Source organism: Pogoniulus pusillus, chromosome 7 (assembly GCF_015220805.1).
Source record: "Pogoniulus pusillus isolate bPogPus1 chromosome 7, bPogPus1.pri, whole genome shotgun sequence".
In the NCBI taxonomy this organism is placed as follows: Eukaryota; Metazoa; Chordata; class Aves; order Piciformes; family Lybiidae; genus Pogoniulus; species Pogoniulus pusillus.
In genome coordinates this window covers 20,709,394-20,728,070 of record NC_087270.1, presented here as the reverse complement: position 1 = coordinate 20,728,070, position 18,677 = coordinate 20,709,394, and the positions used below count along the sequence as shown (strand labels likewise).

The 18,677-nt window shown below is 40.5% G+C and overlaps 1 protein-coding gene across 7 annotated transcripts in view; it reads right to left on the bottom strand.

Annotated features, from left to right (window-relative positions):
- The window catches only part of MACROD2 (mono-ADP ribosylhydrolase 2), a 1,034,078-nt gene that overhangs the window by 445,702 nt on the left and 569,699 nt on the right, over nucleotides 1-18,677 (bottom strand). For all 7 annotated transcript variants that reach the window (XR_010302823.1, XM_064146159.1, XM_064146160.1 and 4 more), the window contains one exon: nucleotides 8,245-8,366. Coding sequence is in view for 6 of the 7 variants with exons in the window: in XM_064146159.1 (XP_064002229.1) it covers nucleotides 8,245-8,366 (122 nt within the window). In the remaining variant the exon portion in view is untranslated. The remainder of the gene's footprint in view (nucleotides 1-8,244; nucleotides 8,367-18,677) is intronic.

Here is an 18,677-nt window from a genome sequence, read left to right as displayed (position 1 = left end):
TGTTTGCAACACAAACCAATCTGTCTGCCTGTGCACAGCTCCTGCAGTGACCAGGCTACCTGCCATTTCCCCAGGGCTGCAACAGCCTCACTGCTGGAGCTCAACTATTTGACTGTCACAGCCTTCGGGCTTTTGGCAGCACCGAATGCGTTAAGAGTTTGGGTTTCAACAGATGCTAGTGATGTTCCATGTATGCATACTAGTGGAGCTATAACTTTCCTCAACAATTTTCTCAACACTTCACCATCCTTCCAACTAGGAAATTGCTCATAATCTCTAATCAAATTCCATTTCTATAAATTCAGACGTATTTCTTGTCCTGTCAAAAGACAGACAGTCATTTACAACTTTTACTCTTGAGTATCCTGTTAACAAGTTATTTTTCCCTATTTTTCTCTCCTCACCATTAGTCTTCTACTTTCTGGACCTTAAAGTTCTTTCACCCTTCTTTTGGTGCTGTTTCTAACTACAAACTCACAGCTGTCTGAAACACTCTTAAATTCTCCATGCTGTCCAGTTAGATCCCCTAAAATAGTGTAACAGGTAACTACACAGATTTTTCCTCCTCTCTTGGTCTTCCTCACAACAGGGCAACGTCAACTCACTTCCAGTGGAACCTCTGCCTAGGGCTACAATCACAGCTCAGCCTTTCTCAGTCGTAGAGTGTCTCCATTTAGCGTAGTGATTTACACTCGATCTTGCTGAATACATCTTATTTAATGAAATCCTTATTGAAGAAACAGGATTGTGATTCAGTCTGCCAAGATCATTTTGGAAGAAATGGTTGGGAGAACATGGAACACAAAGCAGAAGTTTCACCTTGGGTTAAGAAAAGCATGGGCAGCTATAGCAATTTCTGCAATCAAAAGGAAAGATCAGAACCTACTCATCTGATGAAGCTGTAAAATACAACATGGTAATTAATCAAACAGAAGAACTTAATGCAATAGCTTAATTTTTGAAGATGTTATCTAGAAAATATCTAAGAGAAAAATAACATTACAAAAAAGGGAAAGGCTAAGCTGGGGAGAAAACTGAGTTTGAAAATGTAAGATCAGTCATACCATAAAAGTTAACCAAGTGTTTCAAAGAAACAAATTAAGTGGATTCATGATGTTCTGGAAATTTCCTTCCAAAATCAACTCTTCTGATTGATAGATATGAAACCAGATGATAGAATCAAGTCAATCTTTAGGAATTTCAGACGTAAAACTCATTGCTATGGCAACATTTTCAGCAAGCAATAGGTTTCCTTAAAAAAAAAATAAACAAACATTTGCTTTACTTGTCTGTGAAAGGTAACTGCATCATGAGAACACAAGCCAGGTAAAGGTGAGACTGCAAAACAAGCTGTTAGACCAACATATTGCAGGTCATCATTCTAAAAGCCTTTCGACCATTAAAATGAAACTTGTCCTTCATGATTTGTCTATTTTCAAACAGGAGGAACTGAGAATGCTCTGGGTTTGAAATTGGTATTAAAAATATTCAGTCCATGTGTTACAACTGAAGTTCAGGCTTCACAGAGGGCTCAATATGTCTCCACTTAAAAGAAGCTCAAAAGAACGAGTGTAGCCTATCAGAACCACAACAACTTCTTAAATGTGCATACAAAACCAAGACTATCGGTCAATAGCTGCAAGGTCTGTTTAAATCCCCAGATACAGGTGGGGACAAATATTTAAGATGACTGAAAAGACAATTTGGTTATCTCTCCAGTGCTATACACAGTAACAGGTACCTTTCTTGATGTATTTTTATATGCTGATCTGAATAATCACTAGGTTGTGTTTCTGTACAAACAAGTTGTATTGGTATTGGCACTACCTTAAAAAATACCCAATAAACAAATATAATTAAGGACTCTTGATTGCAAAAAAACACCTATAAAAAGGGAGTCAAAACTCCCTGTAGATAGATATTCCTTTCATATATATATTACTCTAACATGGCCTCAGTTAATACTTTAAAACGTACTGCATATGCACAACGAATAATACACGTTCTGCACACAGAAATGTAGGCACAGTGTGGCTTTCAAAAGAGCCTGTCCTGATCTGATTCAGCACACTTCTGCAATAACCCTAGCCAAAACACAGCATAAGTTGTGTGCATAGACCCACTTTATTCAGAGTCCAAAAGACACAACCTACTCTCCCAGAAATACTCCATCATTACAGGTCACTAGCAAAGCCAGTCACCAAGTGATGGCTTTTCCACTTGACCTGAAGATGATGAGGACATTGGATAACTCTTCTTACTTCTGAGATATTTCTGGATGGCCTTTTGCCTTTATATACTTTAGACAAAAGGAGCAGGGTGGTTGTGCTGAGAAGTGAAGTCCAGCTAAAAGGTTTTCCCTGGAGCAGAAGTACCTTCTGCATTCATTCCACAAACATCCAGACAGAAAGACAGACTGAAGCTTTTGGCTCGAGGGTCTTTTTAGACAAGAGCAAACTCATCTAGTAAGGTTCTAGAACAGCATGAACTCTTCCCATCCCAACCCCAGGGATCAGGCAGAAAGCTTTTTTCATTTCATATTTAACCCTGTTATATTGTTGGTGCTAAGCAGGCTTCATTCTGCAACTTACAAAGCCATATTCTTTGAGGACTCCCTCCACCCACTCCCCTCCCCACAACTGGCCATAATTATCCCTAGAGCTAGAGGTCAAAGAGCACACCCTAAAGAAATGCTTCTTGTTGAAGCTTTACAATTCACCCCCCTGCCAACATGAGGCAGCCCTGAAGACAGCAGTGCCAAAAGCAGCCCCGAACAGCAGCAAAGCTGTAGCACCAATTAGAACTACTCCAGTGTCCAAAACCATCACAGAGGAAGCCTGGTCTGCCTTCTAGGTGAGGGATTGGCACCACCTTTTCTGCTCTGCAAGTGCCCTTTTGACTTGGATCCCACCCACAACCATGCACACAGCACCTTTGTGTGCTTTCTGTATAGTTCATAAAGTGTCTGGCTAATTGCAATCCTGGCCTTAAATGACATCAACTGATTGCGATTTTTTTTAACCACAAGGAAAATCTGAAAGAAGTATGTGGCAGAGAAGTGACTGATGTTCAGAAAATCCAGAGATTCAGATGGCTTCAAAGTAGCATAGGCAAAGCAAAGCAGGACAGGAGCTCTTCTGATGAAGTCAGAGCCCACAGAGTAAATAATTTCAAACACTGCAGAGACAGGGGACTAATTTAATCCCTGAAAACAGTGATTACACTTCCTCCAGCCTGCCTCAGAACCCAACAACTAATTGGCTGATAAGATTCTTATTTAGAAACCCAATACAGGAAAACAGAAAAAGCATCTGTTAAACTGGTTTCACCATTTCTTCTTTCAGTGAGGATTTGGTGCCTATAATGTTTTCCCAGTGTTTCAGGCAGCTGAGATTTATGATGCAGGACAGCTACTGCTACTACTGTGTTACAAGAGACCAATATAAAAATATCACTTTAATTTCCTGATGTTAAAAAAAAAAATCTGAACTGTTAAGAAATGTAATTTGATTAAATGCCAACTACTTACTCTGAAAATAAATTCCTTGTATCATCATAAATGTTTTCCCCACTGATCTGTACTGACTTAAGTAAACAAACATCTCAAGTACACTCTTCACCAGACAAAGGACTGCACAAGCACAGAAGGTTCCCCCGGGACCAGTGACCACACAAATAGTCATCCGAGAGCAGCTCAAACGTCCTACAGTGGGCACAGGTCATAAACCAGAGCAAAGGAGGAAGTGATGCATGTTTTTGGGAATGCCAGGTAACAAGTAAAAACACAAAATTTACTTTGCTAATTTAAAAGGCAGATGGAGTAGATGACCTGAGAGAGAAAAACTTCTGCCTGAAAACAGCCAATACAGCACGTGAAGCCCTACATTGAACATAAGAAGTTTGAGAGAATGGGCTCAAGAGGCAGATGTCAGAGGCTGTTTGATTTCTGTAAACAATCCTACAGGCAATCAAATCTGTTCCTGAGGCGCTGTGTTAATGGCTGTGCAAATCCTTGCCCGTGGCTGGGCTGCTGGTGAGTTATGAAGTGTGGCAAGCATGCTGACTGGCATTTCACCGCATTCCCTCATCTCATTTCTGACATTGCCCACCGCACAGCTTTTTATACACCGAGATTCTGACAACTGCAGATGGGATTTCAGTGTTTCCCCCAAAAAGGGTTAGCACAGAGTTGCCCTCATCCATACCTGGACACCTCGAATGAAAACACAACTGAAATTAGCATCAGATACACCATTCAATTGCCATTTTATCGTAGACACAACATTCTTCTCTCCCTCCAAATAGCTGTATCTCACAATTTCCAAAGCATTTCAAGATCGCTGCTTCCCTCCCTCGGTATGTAAAATAGCTACACACACATAACCAAGTTTTCATCTACTCTAAATGTGATGTCTGTTCTCCCTAGTCCATTCTCAACAGAAACTACAGCCTCTATGGCATCCATCATTTCTCTATAGGCAGCTCAACAATACGTAACGCTGAAAGAAAAGAAGTGACTGCTGTAAGCATATCTAGTTTGAGAGTTATTATTCAAGACCATTTCCTCATTATGCTGGTTTTTCAGCACGCTTCACCCTTTGACTATTTGCAAACTGCTTTTTTTTTCCCCTCACCATATGCTACTTCATCTTTTCCTGTGCCGAGTTACACTGTAGCTGTCAGCTCTGGTTCTGACCTATCTTCCACTGAAGTGGAGGCACAAACTCCCTTCTGGTGCTGTGGCGGATGCTGGATGAGGTTATACTCACAGTCTCTGTAATCAATTGTCATCATATATCTCTGTCCTTTTCTAGTGTTTGCAACACTGCCTAAATGTAGCATCGTTTGTAAATGTAATTAATGAGCTGTTTATGTACTCTTCAAAAATCATTAATAAGGATGTTAAATTAAACTGCATTTAGCGCTGCACCGAGTCACCCTGCATACTTCTGTCCAACTTGATACATTGCCATTCATCATTAGTCTTCATTCACAATGCCTCCAGCAATTTAAATTCCTATGACACAATTCATGTTCGAAACAATTTGGATTGTGAGTTTTCACACACACACACAGGTCTTCTTTGCCTGTATTCCTAGACTTTCTGTCCTTTGTTTGAAGTAACACATGCACATTTTTTAAATCCTTTAATGTCTTTGTACTTGCAACTTGTAGTACTCCAATAGCTTCTGGTTTAGTGAAGTCTTTTCATATATCACAACTTGCTATCATCAATTCTCACTGATTTATATCTCATAAACTGTTTTTCCTGCTTTTACTCAGTACCTATTTTTTAAATCCTCATTTTCCTATCTCCTATATTTATTTCACCACCTTTTGGGAGCCTTCTCTTCCTTACTTTACACATGTAACCTTCCTCCCTCCACCCCAGTTTTTGTCTGTCTTCTGCCTGTTGCAAATATGTCTGTTCCTATAATCCAGTCCATGCTCAGAAGTTGTCTATTTGAGTCTCTTCCAAGTGTCTGCAATCTGCAGAAGTCTGTAGATATTTTTATTCATTCATTCATTCCTTCATTCCTTCCCCACTATATGTATGAACTGGATCTTGTGAAACCCACTCACAATTTGTATTCTTTCCCTCAGACTCACAGTAATCTACTGCTCCTTAATTGAATGAATTGTACATTTTGCTTGGCTCCAGGCTTGATTTGTTCGTTAGGATAGGCACTCAAGTAGCCTTCACATCCCAAAGCATCACTGAAATCACTGGACTTAGGGCTTTTCAGAACAGTCCATGATCTGTCATGGACTTTAAAATCCATATTGCTAGCTAAGCTTCTTAGTGCTGGTATGAATGAATGGCTCTTGGCTCCTGTTCAGCTTGCGCAGCTGTGTTCTGCAAGCCTGGGTGTTGAGCATTTTTTATCTTAAACAGGTGCACAGTCAACAGCTCTTAACCAGCAAGGAAATAATCCATGCATGATTTCTCCTGTGGTCCTCTTTTACTAAGATATCTGGGTAATTTTCATAGAAAACCTTGAGTATGACCATTTTTTATTATTCCATGTGAAATACCAAGCTACCATTCAGAGTGTCCTAACGTTACAGAATCCCTACAGGTGCAGGCATTACCAGCATCAATCAACTAATGCCCACTGCAGCCTTTCCTTTGTTATTCCAATATTCTTTTTACATCATCTTTTTTTTCCCCCTCCTCGTGTTATGAGCTTTACTCCACTAACCCAAATGCCTCACTAGAAGAATGCAACTGCAAAGAGTCTAAAGCCAGAAAGGCTGAACATAGGAGCATGAACACAGAGGTCTTACTGGCTGCAATGAGAATCACAACAGGACAGAAACATCCTTGTGTGCTTACATAACTCTAAAGAGGAGTTCAAAACATGACACTCCCCCGACACCCTGAGGCTGCTTTCAGTTCTAACTTGTGTGCCTAGCACAAAAAATAAAATAAAATTAAGTAATGATTAATTTGGCTGCAACTTCGCTTTCATGGCTTGATAATGGCAAAGAGAGGGCACAATTAATGACATCTTGAAAAGTACAGAGAGGATCTTCTAAGGGACTGAAAAATATATACACCTGTGTTTCAGCGTTATTGGGAGAACAGTTTAAGCCACAAAAAAGTTTCTTCCCTATAGCTACCACAAGTAGAACCAGCACAAGGAATCTAACTTTAGTCCTCCATGCCTGCATCTGGACCCAGAGAGCCCCTAGTGACAGTACTGAGTGGTGAGGGCACAACTATTTTTAGCTAAAGAGTGAAAGTATAAAAGACTTCACAGTGTGGCAGTGTGGGTGAGGATGCTGGGAACTGTTACTGCTGCTTCTCCTGGGCAGCTCCTGCTGCCATCATTTCTGGAAGCTGCCATTTCTCCTGAGGAGATACTACCACTACTGCTCCTGGGCTGCCCTTTCCACTCACTGCTGACTCTTGTTGCTGCTTGCTGCTCCTGTTCATGCTGTTCCTGCGCTTTCTTGCTGCTGTGTCCCTGTTCACTGCTCCTGCTATCACTATTCCTGCTCATGTTGATGTGGCACAATACTGCCTGTAGATGAGACTAATCATGGTGGTAGCTATACCTGTTGCCTCTTAAATAAAGTGGTTTGGTGTTTTGCTGTTTTGAGTCTTAATTCTATCCCTGATAAAAGAACCAATTGGATAGCACTCAGAAGCAAAGTTCATCTGCCCCTAGCCATTCTGCTATCTGAGGACAAGCTGGAAAGCAAGTGGGTTTCTTTAACCTCTGCCATATTATCCACCACTGAATTGTGACAGATCTCATTAGCAGAGAAAGTGTGAACACAGTTTATGCCAGCAATGAAGAAATAAGCAACATTCATCAGGACACATCTAACTCAGGCTCAAAGCCCTGCTACACCTGTCCTGACTCTCTCCTCAAAAACCTTTTATTTCCATTTGCTAAGAGCTTTCCCTCACTGAATGTTTCACCCAGAGATAACACCACTGGTCCAACTAAGATTTTGTTTAGATCAAGCATGTGGATTTTAAGTTGCCAAACATATGTGCTATCACACAACCCAAGTAACACAAAAGGTATGAAGTTGGGCCCAGGTGTAACTTCCTTCTCAGTTACACACATAAGGAACATCAAAATACAGATATCTGGAAGACTTCAGCTGCAACTGTTTGAGCAACAGAATCAAAGCTTCAGAGCTGTAAATGGAATAGCTTCTTTTCTCTATGGGCTTTGAAAATCTGGCTTTTGAGGTACAAAAAGTATGACATGTATTTACAGCCACCAAATGACATTTATAATTCAAAGAAATATCATATAACAGGATCTTTTGTGGCTGAATTTGGAGAGGATGCTATAAATGATACCACTTAACCAGGACCTTTATTTTTAGGAAGAAAAAGGGACGGAATAAGCAACACATGAATCACTTCTCAGCTATTTAGGAGGCAGCATTGCATGCAGTTCTGCTCATGACCAGTGAATTCTTAGGTCTTTGTAAATAAATTATACAATGTAAGAATGAGCCATGGCAACAGCTCCCTCCCCTTTCTTCATGACACAGTTGTTTGTACACCTGCTACCAGGACAATCTTCTCTAACTCCTAAAATAAGCATATCCCTTTCCTCTAGCAACTGTTCTAGCCAAACGATGCCTAATTTCTTGCTTTTTCACCTCACATACAACAAGAAGTTCTTCTGGAAGCCTACCATTATCATTATTCTACAGCAAGGAAACAAAGATCCAAATTAGAAAGAATAATGTGTTCTCTCATACAGTACTTACAATTGATCTGATGTTGTTTTCTTTTGCCAGTTTCAGAGAGGATTTATAGCAACTTGCCAAGTTTTCTCTATGAATGTCAGTGACATGGCCTCTTGCAATCGGTCCAACAGTATGGATCACATCTGCAGAACACAAAAAATAAGATAAAAAAAAAAATTAGAGATACCATGGCTGTGGTGTTGCAGAGCTTTTTTCACTTATTTAATGACTCCACAGAACTGCTACAATGCAAGTCAATCCATTCTGGTATTGGACCCAGACACAAAAGCAGGAATATTGCAAGAAAAGCTTTAAAACTGCAAGTTACACAATAAGCTACATCTGCAATAAAGTTAAAAAAAAACAAAATTAAGACTAAATTTGGAAGCATTTGGACTAAAAGAAAAATAAGAAAGATGCAGCAAATGCTTGTGACTTGTATACTGCAATGCACAGGCCAGAGAGATGAAAGTTTTTCATAAACATCCTAAATCTTTAGGGCTGCACAACTTGGAAATGGATGTTCTCACTCCTTGAAAGTCCACCCACTGGGAAAGTTCACCACGCAAGCCCTCAGCACATTGGAGATACATAGGTCGCCTTTCTTTTGTCTAATATTTGAAGTCTTCTCTCAGCAAGCACTTTAAGAGAAGAAAAGCTGTGACCCATGAATGTGTTAGCTATTCATAGAGTATATTTTCCTCTCACATCAGATCAGATGGAGACACCAAGTGATAAAACAAAATACTCCGGCTGGAAAATCTTACAATGACCAAAGAGAGAAAGCACGGGCAAGGAATCTCTTAGGTATGATGTCTCTGCACTCATCAAAATGCTGCAATCAAAGTCTCTAAAGAGTCATAAGAAAAAATAAGTAAAAAACCTGGAGTGAAAAGGAAAACCTTGGAAAGAAATCTACAAACTAAAAGGTGCCCTGAGTACATTTTTTGTTGTTTTTCCCCCATACAGCTGACTAGCAAGAAGCACATTTACTCTTCAAATCTCACTCTTCTACACCAAGTGTGAATGCAATAGAATAAATTATGGTCACAGGTATCTGTTTTTCCTTTTTTTCTCTCCTATTCCTTATCATCCTATACAGTATGTATCAGCAGCATTAAACAGCTGCGCTACGCTTTGCAACATTGCCACAAAGAAGGATCAGACCGTGTCGCTGTATGGTTTGTCCCATTGGTTAGGTTGTGCCTAACCTCTCACATGGGACAGGTTTCCAAGCAATATCTGCTCTTGTTACACTCCAGGATATTTCAATTTATTCACAAATCCTACAAATTTCACACTATCAGTCTTTGTCCAACCTTTGATTACCTCCCTCCAGCCAATACCAAAGCTGAAGTGAAAATGAGCAAACCAATATTAAAATGTATGCTGTCTGATTTTGTATCCAGACACCATCCATCAAGTCCTCATCTCTGCTACTTAAAAGGTGTCATATGTGCTGTGCCATAATGTTCTGGTCATTGCCAAAAGTCTTCTTTACGTTAGCCAGAAAGTACTGATAACTCAGTAAACAAAACTATGTCAGACAATCCCAGTGCCCAGAAACACAGACAAATTGGCTCTGATGAGGAAGTGAAACCCTTAAGAGCTAAAATTCCCCAACTGCTACCGAGAAACACCCTACTGAGAAGTAAGTAAAAGGTTAACTACTCTTTTTTCCCACTTTGATTGCAGTAATTTTCTCCAGTTGAGGGGAAAAGATGGACAGATTGGATAATTTCTGTTGAATGGCACAGCTGCCAAACACACAAACCCTCCCTACAGCAATTCAGGCAACTGAACCATCACATAGGTGTTGAGTCTTTATCCACTGATGAAGAGGATGATAGCAAGTGATTGATACTGGCAAAGTGGTTTCATTTGGGAAGCTAGTCAGGTATCTCGTGTTTGTCTTTTTGGTTTGGGTGGTTTATTTTGTTAGCGTTTTTTTGGCTGTTTGGTGTTGGTTTTGTTATTGTTAGGGTTTTGTTTTGTTAGATTTTTGCTGTTGTGTTTTTCCTTGCTTGCTTGTTTTTTAAACACATGTTAGCTACTACAATGAAGTCAGAATCATTAATACGTAGAAAAAACACTGAAAAACACAGCTAGTATAAAAAATGCTTCTGCTTGTAGATAAGGTTGTGTGGGTACTTCCATTAGGAAATACTGTCATTTCAGACCAACTACAGAAGTTTCCTTCAAGTTCAAACTTTCCAAGGCAGGTTTCACTTTGGAAGGGTTGGCATTTGGCTGTAGGCAACTTCAGAGAAAGAAAAAGCTTCTCCTGACTATTTTGTTCTCTTTTTCATTGTCTTTTTGAAGGCATCAAGCTGCGATTCCTGAGCAAAGGAAAAGAAATACACCAAACAATCTAATCTTGAGAATAGTAACTCTGCATTTATAGACAGTAAGATCAGAGGTACTATGATGTATTTCAAATTCATAACAGTCACTAGCCAACAAGCAAAATCATGAATGACTACCAAAAACAACTTAAAGGAAGTATACAAGACCAATAAAGCACATAATCACTATGACATTTCTCTTTCTGCTAAAGCTGAGTTAACATGCCTTTCAAGGTGCAGCTGCTTAAAAGCTGAAACTTGATGCCTTAAATTATTAATACTTAACAAGGAGGAGTTTCGGGAATAGCTAAAGTATCAAATCCTTACTATCTTCCTCCTTAGTATAATTTCTACTTGCAATTCACTCGGAAAATGTTAGAGTCCATTTCTTTAGTTTTTCTTTATTAAACACTAATTAGAAGAACTCTCTGCATAGTAAATGGGAAATCTTGTTCTTATCAGCTTTACTTCAGAACAACTTGATTTAGCATTTTCATGGGGCCTTATTCACAACCCTCTATCCCTGCACCACAACCTTCAAGCAACCTTTAATGCAGCTATTTGTTTTGATTTCATTTTGACAGGCCCATCATAGCTGGTGGCTCTTTAGACAGGACACTGAAGATGGTTATGAATTGGTTGATAAAATATCAAACTATTGCAACCGTTTACAGCATATCATTGGCAAAAAAAAATAATTCTTAGGCACACTACTATTCTGAAACATGATAGAATAAGATTTTACTAGTGGAGCAGCATTAATCACTTGTCAATGTTTCATGGTCAGACAACAAACAGGGAAGTAATAATTTTCTTGTTGTACTCTGTCAATAAAATCAGTGTATCCACACTCCGCCTAAATTATGCATTATTCTGCTTAAGCTACTCTGCAATACATTGAGGTTTTCAGGCAGACTGAGCTCTTTGAGATTATACAGGCACAAAGCAAGCAAACTGGAAAATAAAATAACTCTGCCCTCATCACCCATCCCATGCAGTTAACATACAAGAATCAGACCTCACAGGCTCAAGTAGTGTCGTTTGTTCTTAATTCCACAAAGACTTTGTCAATCTTCCAGCTTGTCTGTCACAATGAATTTCCTTGCACATTCTGCTCTCAGGCAGCTGCACAGAGTCAGAGACTTTTGCATGCTACAGAGCTGGAAAACGAAGGTCTACAGGCATTTTTCTACAAGACAAGGGGCAGGACCGCTCCCCTGCTGCTCTGGCCATCTGCTACAGCAGCCAGCCCCACATGAAAGCCTCTGGCACCACTGGCCAGGACACACACGGACACGCAAACTCCACTTGTCACTTTCCTCACCAGTCTACCTGTGGCCAGAATGAGCATCCACCCCAGATGCTCACTGCCTTTCTGAAGCAAACACAACTTCCAGGTCACACTTCAACAATGGTAAGACTTCACAAGACGTGTGCAGGGATGAGTTTCGCTGCAGGAGATGACAAACCAGCTACAGAGGGAACACAAATGGGAGCATCAACCATGGGAATGAGACTATTATATAGGCTTAGGACAAACCATGTGTGCAGAGACACAACGACATTAAATGGAAGCTGTCCCACTGCTTGAATTCCAAAAAGATATAGTTTGGCTGGAAAAGCCTGGTACAGATCCCTGCTACCAAAGAGCTCCTGTTCCTTCTTTGACCCTTTTGCTGTATGAACATCTGATGTGATCAAACAGGAACAAGGGAAATGAGCATTCCCCCCAAACATGTTTTGTTGTGTCCTTCAAAACAAGGTAAACAGAGTAAAACCACTGATAGTCAGCTCTGAGAGAACGGCACACTCACTATTAGTAGTATTTTAATTTTTATGCCCAAAGAAGCTGCCAGCACTGCTCTGAAGCTTCTGATTTACTATGGTCAGTCTTCCAGCCAAGCACGCTGATAAGAAACTTCATTAAAAATGAAGCTGCAATCCATGTGTTAGTAAATCAACTTTCTCTGTGTACACAGAGCAGAGGTGTTTGCTTACATTTTTAATAGTCCACCAAGGTTCAGAGCCCTGGAGGAAGGTATGTTCTCATCTGGGATTCAGGCCACAGTGATGGATAAAGCTGCTTTTAATGCTAATGAGTCTGCTTAGTTTTAAAGCAATATTTATAAGGGAAGGAGATTTTTTTTTTTCCCCCTAAAGAAATGCTTCCAAAGATTTGGTAAGAGAGGCTGAGACACAGAATTTGCACAGATCTATGTAGTACAATCACAGTTTGAGGGCTGAAGAAACACTTTCTTTTCATGCTGGCTTTTCTAGGATTTGCATTGCAGTACAGCATTTATCCAAGGAGACCTTACAGAACCTACTGCTCTCTTTTGGGTCACTCAACTGTAAGGCATTTGGTTAGAAGCACTGGTGGCCAAAACAAGAGGCCTGACAATCACATCCTGACACATGTGTGCATCATCTCTGCTTGGTTTCCTTCAGTCCTTTTTCCCCCCAAAGCAATACATTGAAAACAGACGACTGAATCTTGTGTAAACCACAAACTAATCTGCAGGTATAACAGACGCTTGAGCATTAAAAACATCCTTGTCACTACTTGTACACCAGTGAAAAGAAATAATATTTTCACCTTAAATGGAAAGCATGGTGACTTTCCCTTCAGATTCCCATACAGGTCAGGCAAAAATGAAACCACCCTCTGCTACAGCGCACAAACTCCATGCGTAAAAGTGCCACCGAGGCTTTTCTCTTTAATAAAAGAGAAGTCAGTTCATACATCTCAACATGCTGCTCATCAAACAAGGTTTTATCTGCACTGCTACAGAGCAATACCAGAGCAAAAAGATGGAGAGAAGTGACTGTGCCTGAAAACCCAGCTTAGGGGATTGATTACTTGATTTTTGATGCAATTTACTCTTCCCTTGTTCTTCGTAGAAATGACATCACACGGTAAAAAGTTAGGCATAATGATTTTGTATTCCAAAGAACTGAACAAGTACAAAGCTAGGCTTTCCAGTACCTGAAGGGGCTTACAAGAAAGCTGCTGAGAGGCAATGATTTTTAACTAGAGAAGGGTAGATTTACATTGGACATAAGGAAGAACGTCTTTAAATATGAGGGTGCTGGAACGTTGTAACAGGTTGCCCGGGGAGGTGGTGGAGGCTCTGTTCCTGAAGATATCGGAGGTCAGGCTCAAGAAGACTCTGAGCAATCTGATCTATTTGGCGATGTCCTTATTTGCCTGAGAGTTGGAGTAGATGACCTCTAGAGGCCCCTTCCAAGCCAGTATATTCTATGATTCTGTGAGATCAAATTGTGGTGTTTCCTCCTTCGCAGAGGTGAGTGTGATGTGTTCACACCATTAACAAACCAGCTGACCAATGACACATTTCTCTCACTCCTCCTGTTCTCTCATTCACAGCCATTACCAGTCCATCCAGTGAACTGCATAATGAAGCTGTAGCCTGTCAATCACAGAAAGAATTTTAAGAAGGAAGCTACAGCTTTCTGTGTGCCACTAAATTGAAAAAAAGAAAAACAATTCTGACAAAAACTGAGGGCATTTTAAAGTCTTATCAGTTAATTTATACAATAAATACCTACCATACTGGTGTGGAATAGGGGTAGCTAAGGTTCAGTTGAGGGAAAATGGAATTAGTGCCACATATTCACACGTACTGAACATCCCTGCTCCTAAAGAAAGCCTGTAGCCTAATGCTTTGATATACAAATGTGCTCAGCTTCCTCATTTTCTATTTCCAGTGACATGCGCTTGCACATAAAACATGCGTTTTCAGCGTGTAACTTCAGCTTAAATGAATCCCCCAGGACCACAGCCTAATATAAGCTATCTACTAATATGTGCCTCCAAAACTAGATTAGCAGAGCTGAATGTTTTAAATGCAAGACAGTATCTTATATAGACCACACAATGCTAGGTATGACTGAAGTGTTTATTTGCTTTACGCACTGCATTTACCAACTGTTAAAGAGACAGTTGCAGTTTTCTAGGCTTGAAGAAAGAAGCACTTCTCAATATGAAGTGCATACATTTTACAACTGCCTTCAGTGATTAATTATTAGCTGCAAAAGACACATCTAGAAATCGTTTGCATAAAATATTTAAGTTGTTTATTACTTAAATAGCAGTGGCTGCCCAAGTAAAGAATATGTTTATTGTAACTGATTAACCAACACCTCTCTTTGTGGGCTAGGTGCGTGTTTTAAGTACGAGACAGCAGAGAGAGTCAGGAAACAATATTCCCAAAGGGAGATGGGAATGCTTTGCTGAGCCCAAGAGCTCCTTCGGGAAGCACAGGAGTCAGGGCTCAATAGGCAGCATTTAGCAGAGAGAGAGATCGCTCAGCATCCATGGGAAGCTCAACAACACAGGGAGCTTGTTTGCAGTGATTACAACACTGCGTCAACAGCCGGCCAGAGAAGCAAGTCACACAAGTCAGAGCCCAAGCCTCCTTGGCACTCGTGCTTGTCATAAAATGCAAGGCCCATGTCTGCCCCTGTAATCCCAGAGCAGTTCCCCTCCCATCAAGAACTTAAAGCATCGCTCTACAATCAGAGCCTCGCCATTAACACTGGAAACAAAAGTAGGCTCTGTTCAGGCAGGAGAAGCAAGCGACACAATTAAGAGATGTTATACCATATCCCAAAGTAATAGGCTTTACAAAGCAATTTAGCACTGCAGTGACAGATGTCAAGGCAGCGACTAGACAGACGGCCCCACAACTTCGATAGAAATAATTGTAGGCATGTAAAGCTAAAAGGCAACAGCTCCATTTGGGATATTCATAATGTGATGAGATACAAATGAACACCAAATGAACATGGCATAACTTAACACAAAATTATGACATCCATGACTTGTTATTTCTCTTTTCTGTTTTACGTCGGACTTGAAGAATTTGCAGCTGAAATGCTCAAGTGCTCTCCTTTCTACAAAACATCTACCTAAAGACCTTAATAAACATAGAAAATAGGAACAAATGCAATGAAATTACGTTGCCCCAAGGACATTTTGCCTTCAGCGCACAACAGCAAACCCCATTTTGTTGCAGTAACAGAAGAGCACTGCCAAGCACCATCCTTCTTGAGTGGCTTAGGAAAACACATACCAAGTGACCTCCTTGACCTGAGTAATGTTCTCCACCTTTCTGGCTATTATTCTTTGCAAGTGAACAAGGCTATAAACAAAGATGCCTTAATCTGTCTTTTGGTTCATGTTTGCTATATAGAGGAAAGCCTGAGCCACAAAGGTTCCCTCTTCACTTCTCTCCTTATTAAACAGCAAAAGATGTTTGGAAGAGAGAGAGTTTGATTTTAATTAATCTATTAATACAGGCAGAAGGCTTTTCAGTGTTCAAAAAAATCCCATTTGCTCTTGAGAGTGATTAGTTTTAAGACAACAAGAGAGAGTCTGACATTCCACAAAAATTTCAAACCAAAAGACACGTGGTGAAGGATGTAACACTAGCCATGTAAAGTCAAGGTATATTTAAAACCAGACTTGATTCAAGAGAAGCTCACAAATATTGCCCTAAAAAACATGCAACACAAATCAAGCCATAGAAATGTGCAGATGTGGTTTAAGTTCAGTTTGTTTTGTAATTGTATTAATTACAAGGGCAAAGAAATCAGAAATGAGCTCTCACATTCTTAAAGCACAGCCCCCCTACTACACTCAGGCTGTTTGCAGTGCCCAAACTAGCTTGACCAAAACTGCTCTAGTTACCTCTGCTGGCCTATTACACAGTTAAAGCATAAATATGCCCCTTAGGAAGGGGGAGAGAAAAGCAATCACCAAAACACCAAACCATACCAAACCCAAACCTCACACTCTACCTCACTACGGAACATAGCACCAGACTAATTTTATCCAGACTGAATTTCTTTCACTTTCCTGTGAGCAACCAAATCAGTGCTCCAGAATCCTCTAATAATTCAACAATCAGCTATGGTAAAAGCCCTTCGCTTCCTGTTTTACAGCTCTTTCCTGCCTAGGTTCTGTTTTGATAATATCACTAGCACCTCTTATTAACCCACCTTTTGTTATTCAGTTGAGATAATTGCAGAGATGCTGAAACAAAGACAGGCATCCCGAGAGAACCACAGTAAAAAGACTAAGGAAAACATCCCAACACAACTTGGCATATAATGTTCGCCATGGGTATGGGAAACCTTGAACTGGGCCTTGAATAAAAGCAAGTCCTTAGATAGCTTGCAGGTCAAGATTCAGAACCTCGGTTGTTGCATCAATGCTTCAAGGCTTTCTTTTCCTTCATAGAGCTACTGTATTACTCACATCAGTTGTCCTCCACATGGAATTTGAGAATATTAGAAAAGAACTTTCACAAAACACTGATCTTCATTTGAAAGGACCAGTGATTAGAGCAAAAAGTTCCAAAAGACCAAACTAAACCACCCCTGCACGGTTTGAGCAGAATAACCTCAGATGAATCAAGAGGAAACAGCCAGCAACAGGTTTATCTGCCTAGCAAAGGGATACACAACTTTTAACCAGATCAGGTGAAAAGATTACTAAAAATCAGACTAAAAGAATTGTTTCCTTAACAGGAAGGTGTATGGCCTTCTTAAAGATGCTATAGAACAGGACTTAAAGTTTCAAGGAAAATTTATTCATGGCTTCACTGCAGTGCACCTATTCCTTAGTGGCAGCACATTGAAGTAAGTTACCGTGCTCATTTTCCTCCCCACTTACTTTTCCCACTCATTTTACGGAGAAAAAAAACAACTCCACCTCCACATATTGGAGCACATCTTTTTCATGTGATAATGTGAGACTTCTCTAATCTGCACAGCCTTCACAGTAGGAGATAGATGGTTTGCTAAGAATGTCATGTCTTCTCTAAACTAAAAAAGAAGTGATCAAATGACAAGCTCTCCATCTATCCCATAAACAGTTGCAGATAACACCAAGCTGTATGGGTCAGTGCATGCGCTGAAGGAAAAGTGATGCCATACAGAGACACTTGGACAGACTTGAAAGGTGGACCCATGCCAACATCATCAAGGTCAACAAGGCCAAATGCAAGGTTCTTTACCTCAGCATGGGCAATCCCAAGTACAAATATAGGCTGGGCAAGGAGTGGCACAAGAACAGCTTGGAAGAGGAGGACTTGGGGCTGTTGGCTGATGGAAAACTCAATATGAGCTGGCTATGTGCCCTTGCAGCCCAGGAAGGCAAACTATGTCCTGGGCTGCATCAAAAGACGTGTGGGATAGCAAGAGTTGCAAATATCCAGCATGAAGTAGAAGGAAGACCTGAAAGTGGTTTTCCAGTACCTGAAAGGGGCCACAAGAAAGCTGGGGAGGGACTTTTTCATGGCCTTGTACCAGTAGGGTGAGGGGCAATGGATTTAAGCTTAAGGAGGGCAGATTTAGGCTGAATATTAGGAAGAAATTCTTCACATGGAGAGTGGCAAGACACTAGAACATGTTGTCCAGGGAGGTTGTGGATGCTCACTCCTCAGAGGCGTTCAAGGACTTGAACAAGCTGGTCTACTGGGAGGTGCCCTGCCTATAGCAGGGACATTTGAGCTAGATAATCTTTAAGGTTCTCTCCAGCCCAAACCATTCTAAACCCAGCATTAGCTGAACTCACCTGTCTACAGTTTGAACAATGAAACAGTAGGAAATCATGCTTGGAAAGTTTATTTTTTTCCCTTACCACAGACATACTACTCTTGGAATACAGACAAGAGAGCCTTGTGATGCCTGGCAGTACCACTTATAACCTCTCAAAGAAAAATCAATGCAGAGGGAGGAAAAAGTTAGAAATTACATGACTGAAACTATTAAATACCTTTGAAAATATATGTTCCCAGTTTAAAAAGACAGAGCTGAGAAAAAAACATGACCTGCGCTACTGGACTGCATTTTATACAGGGGGTACTGCATTCTCCTCATAAGCAATTAAAAAAAGTTTATAGCCCTGAACTTATACATTTCAAGGCATGGGAGAAGTCCCACTGAAATCAGTGAGAACACTGCTCAAAGACAGCAAGGATCATAGGATCATAGAATCAACCAATCTATCCCCCAGTCCTAGCCAGTCAACTAGACCATGGCACTAAGTGCCTCATCCAGTCTTTTCTTGAACACCTCCAG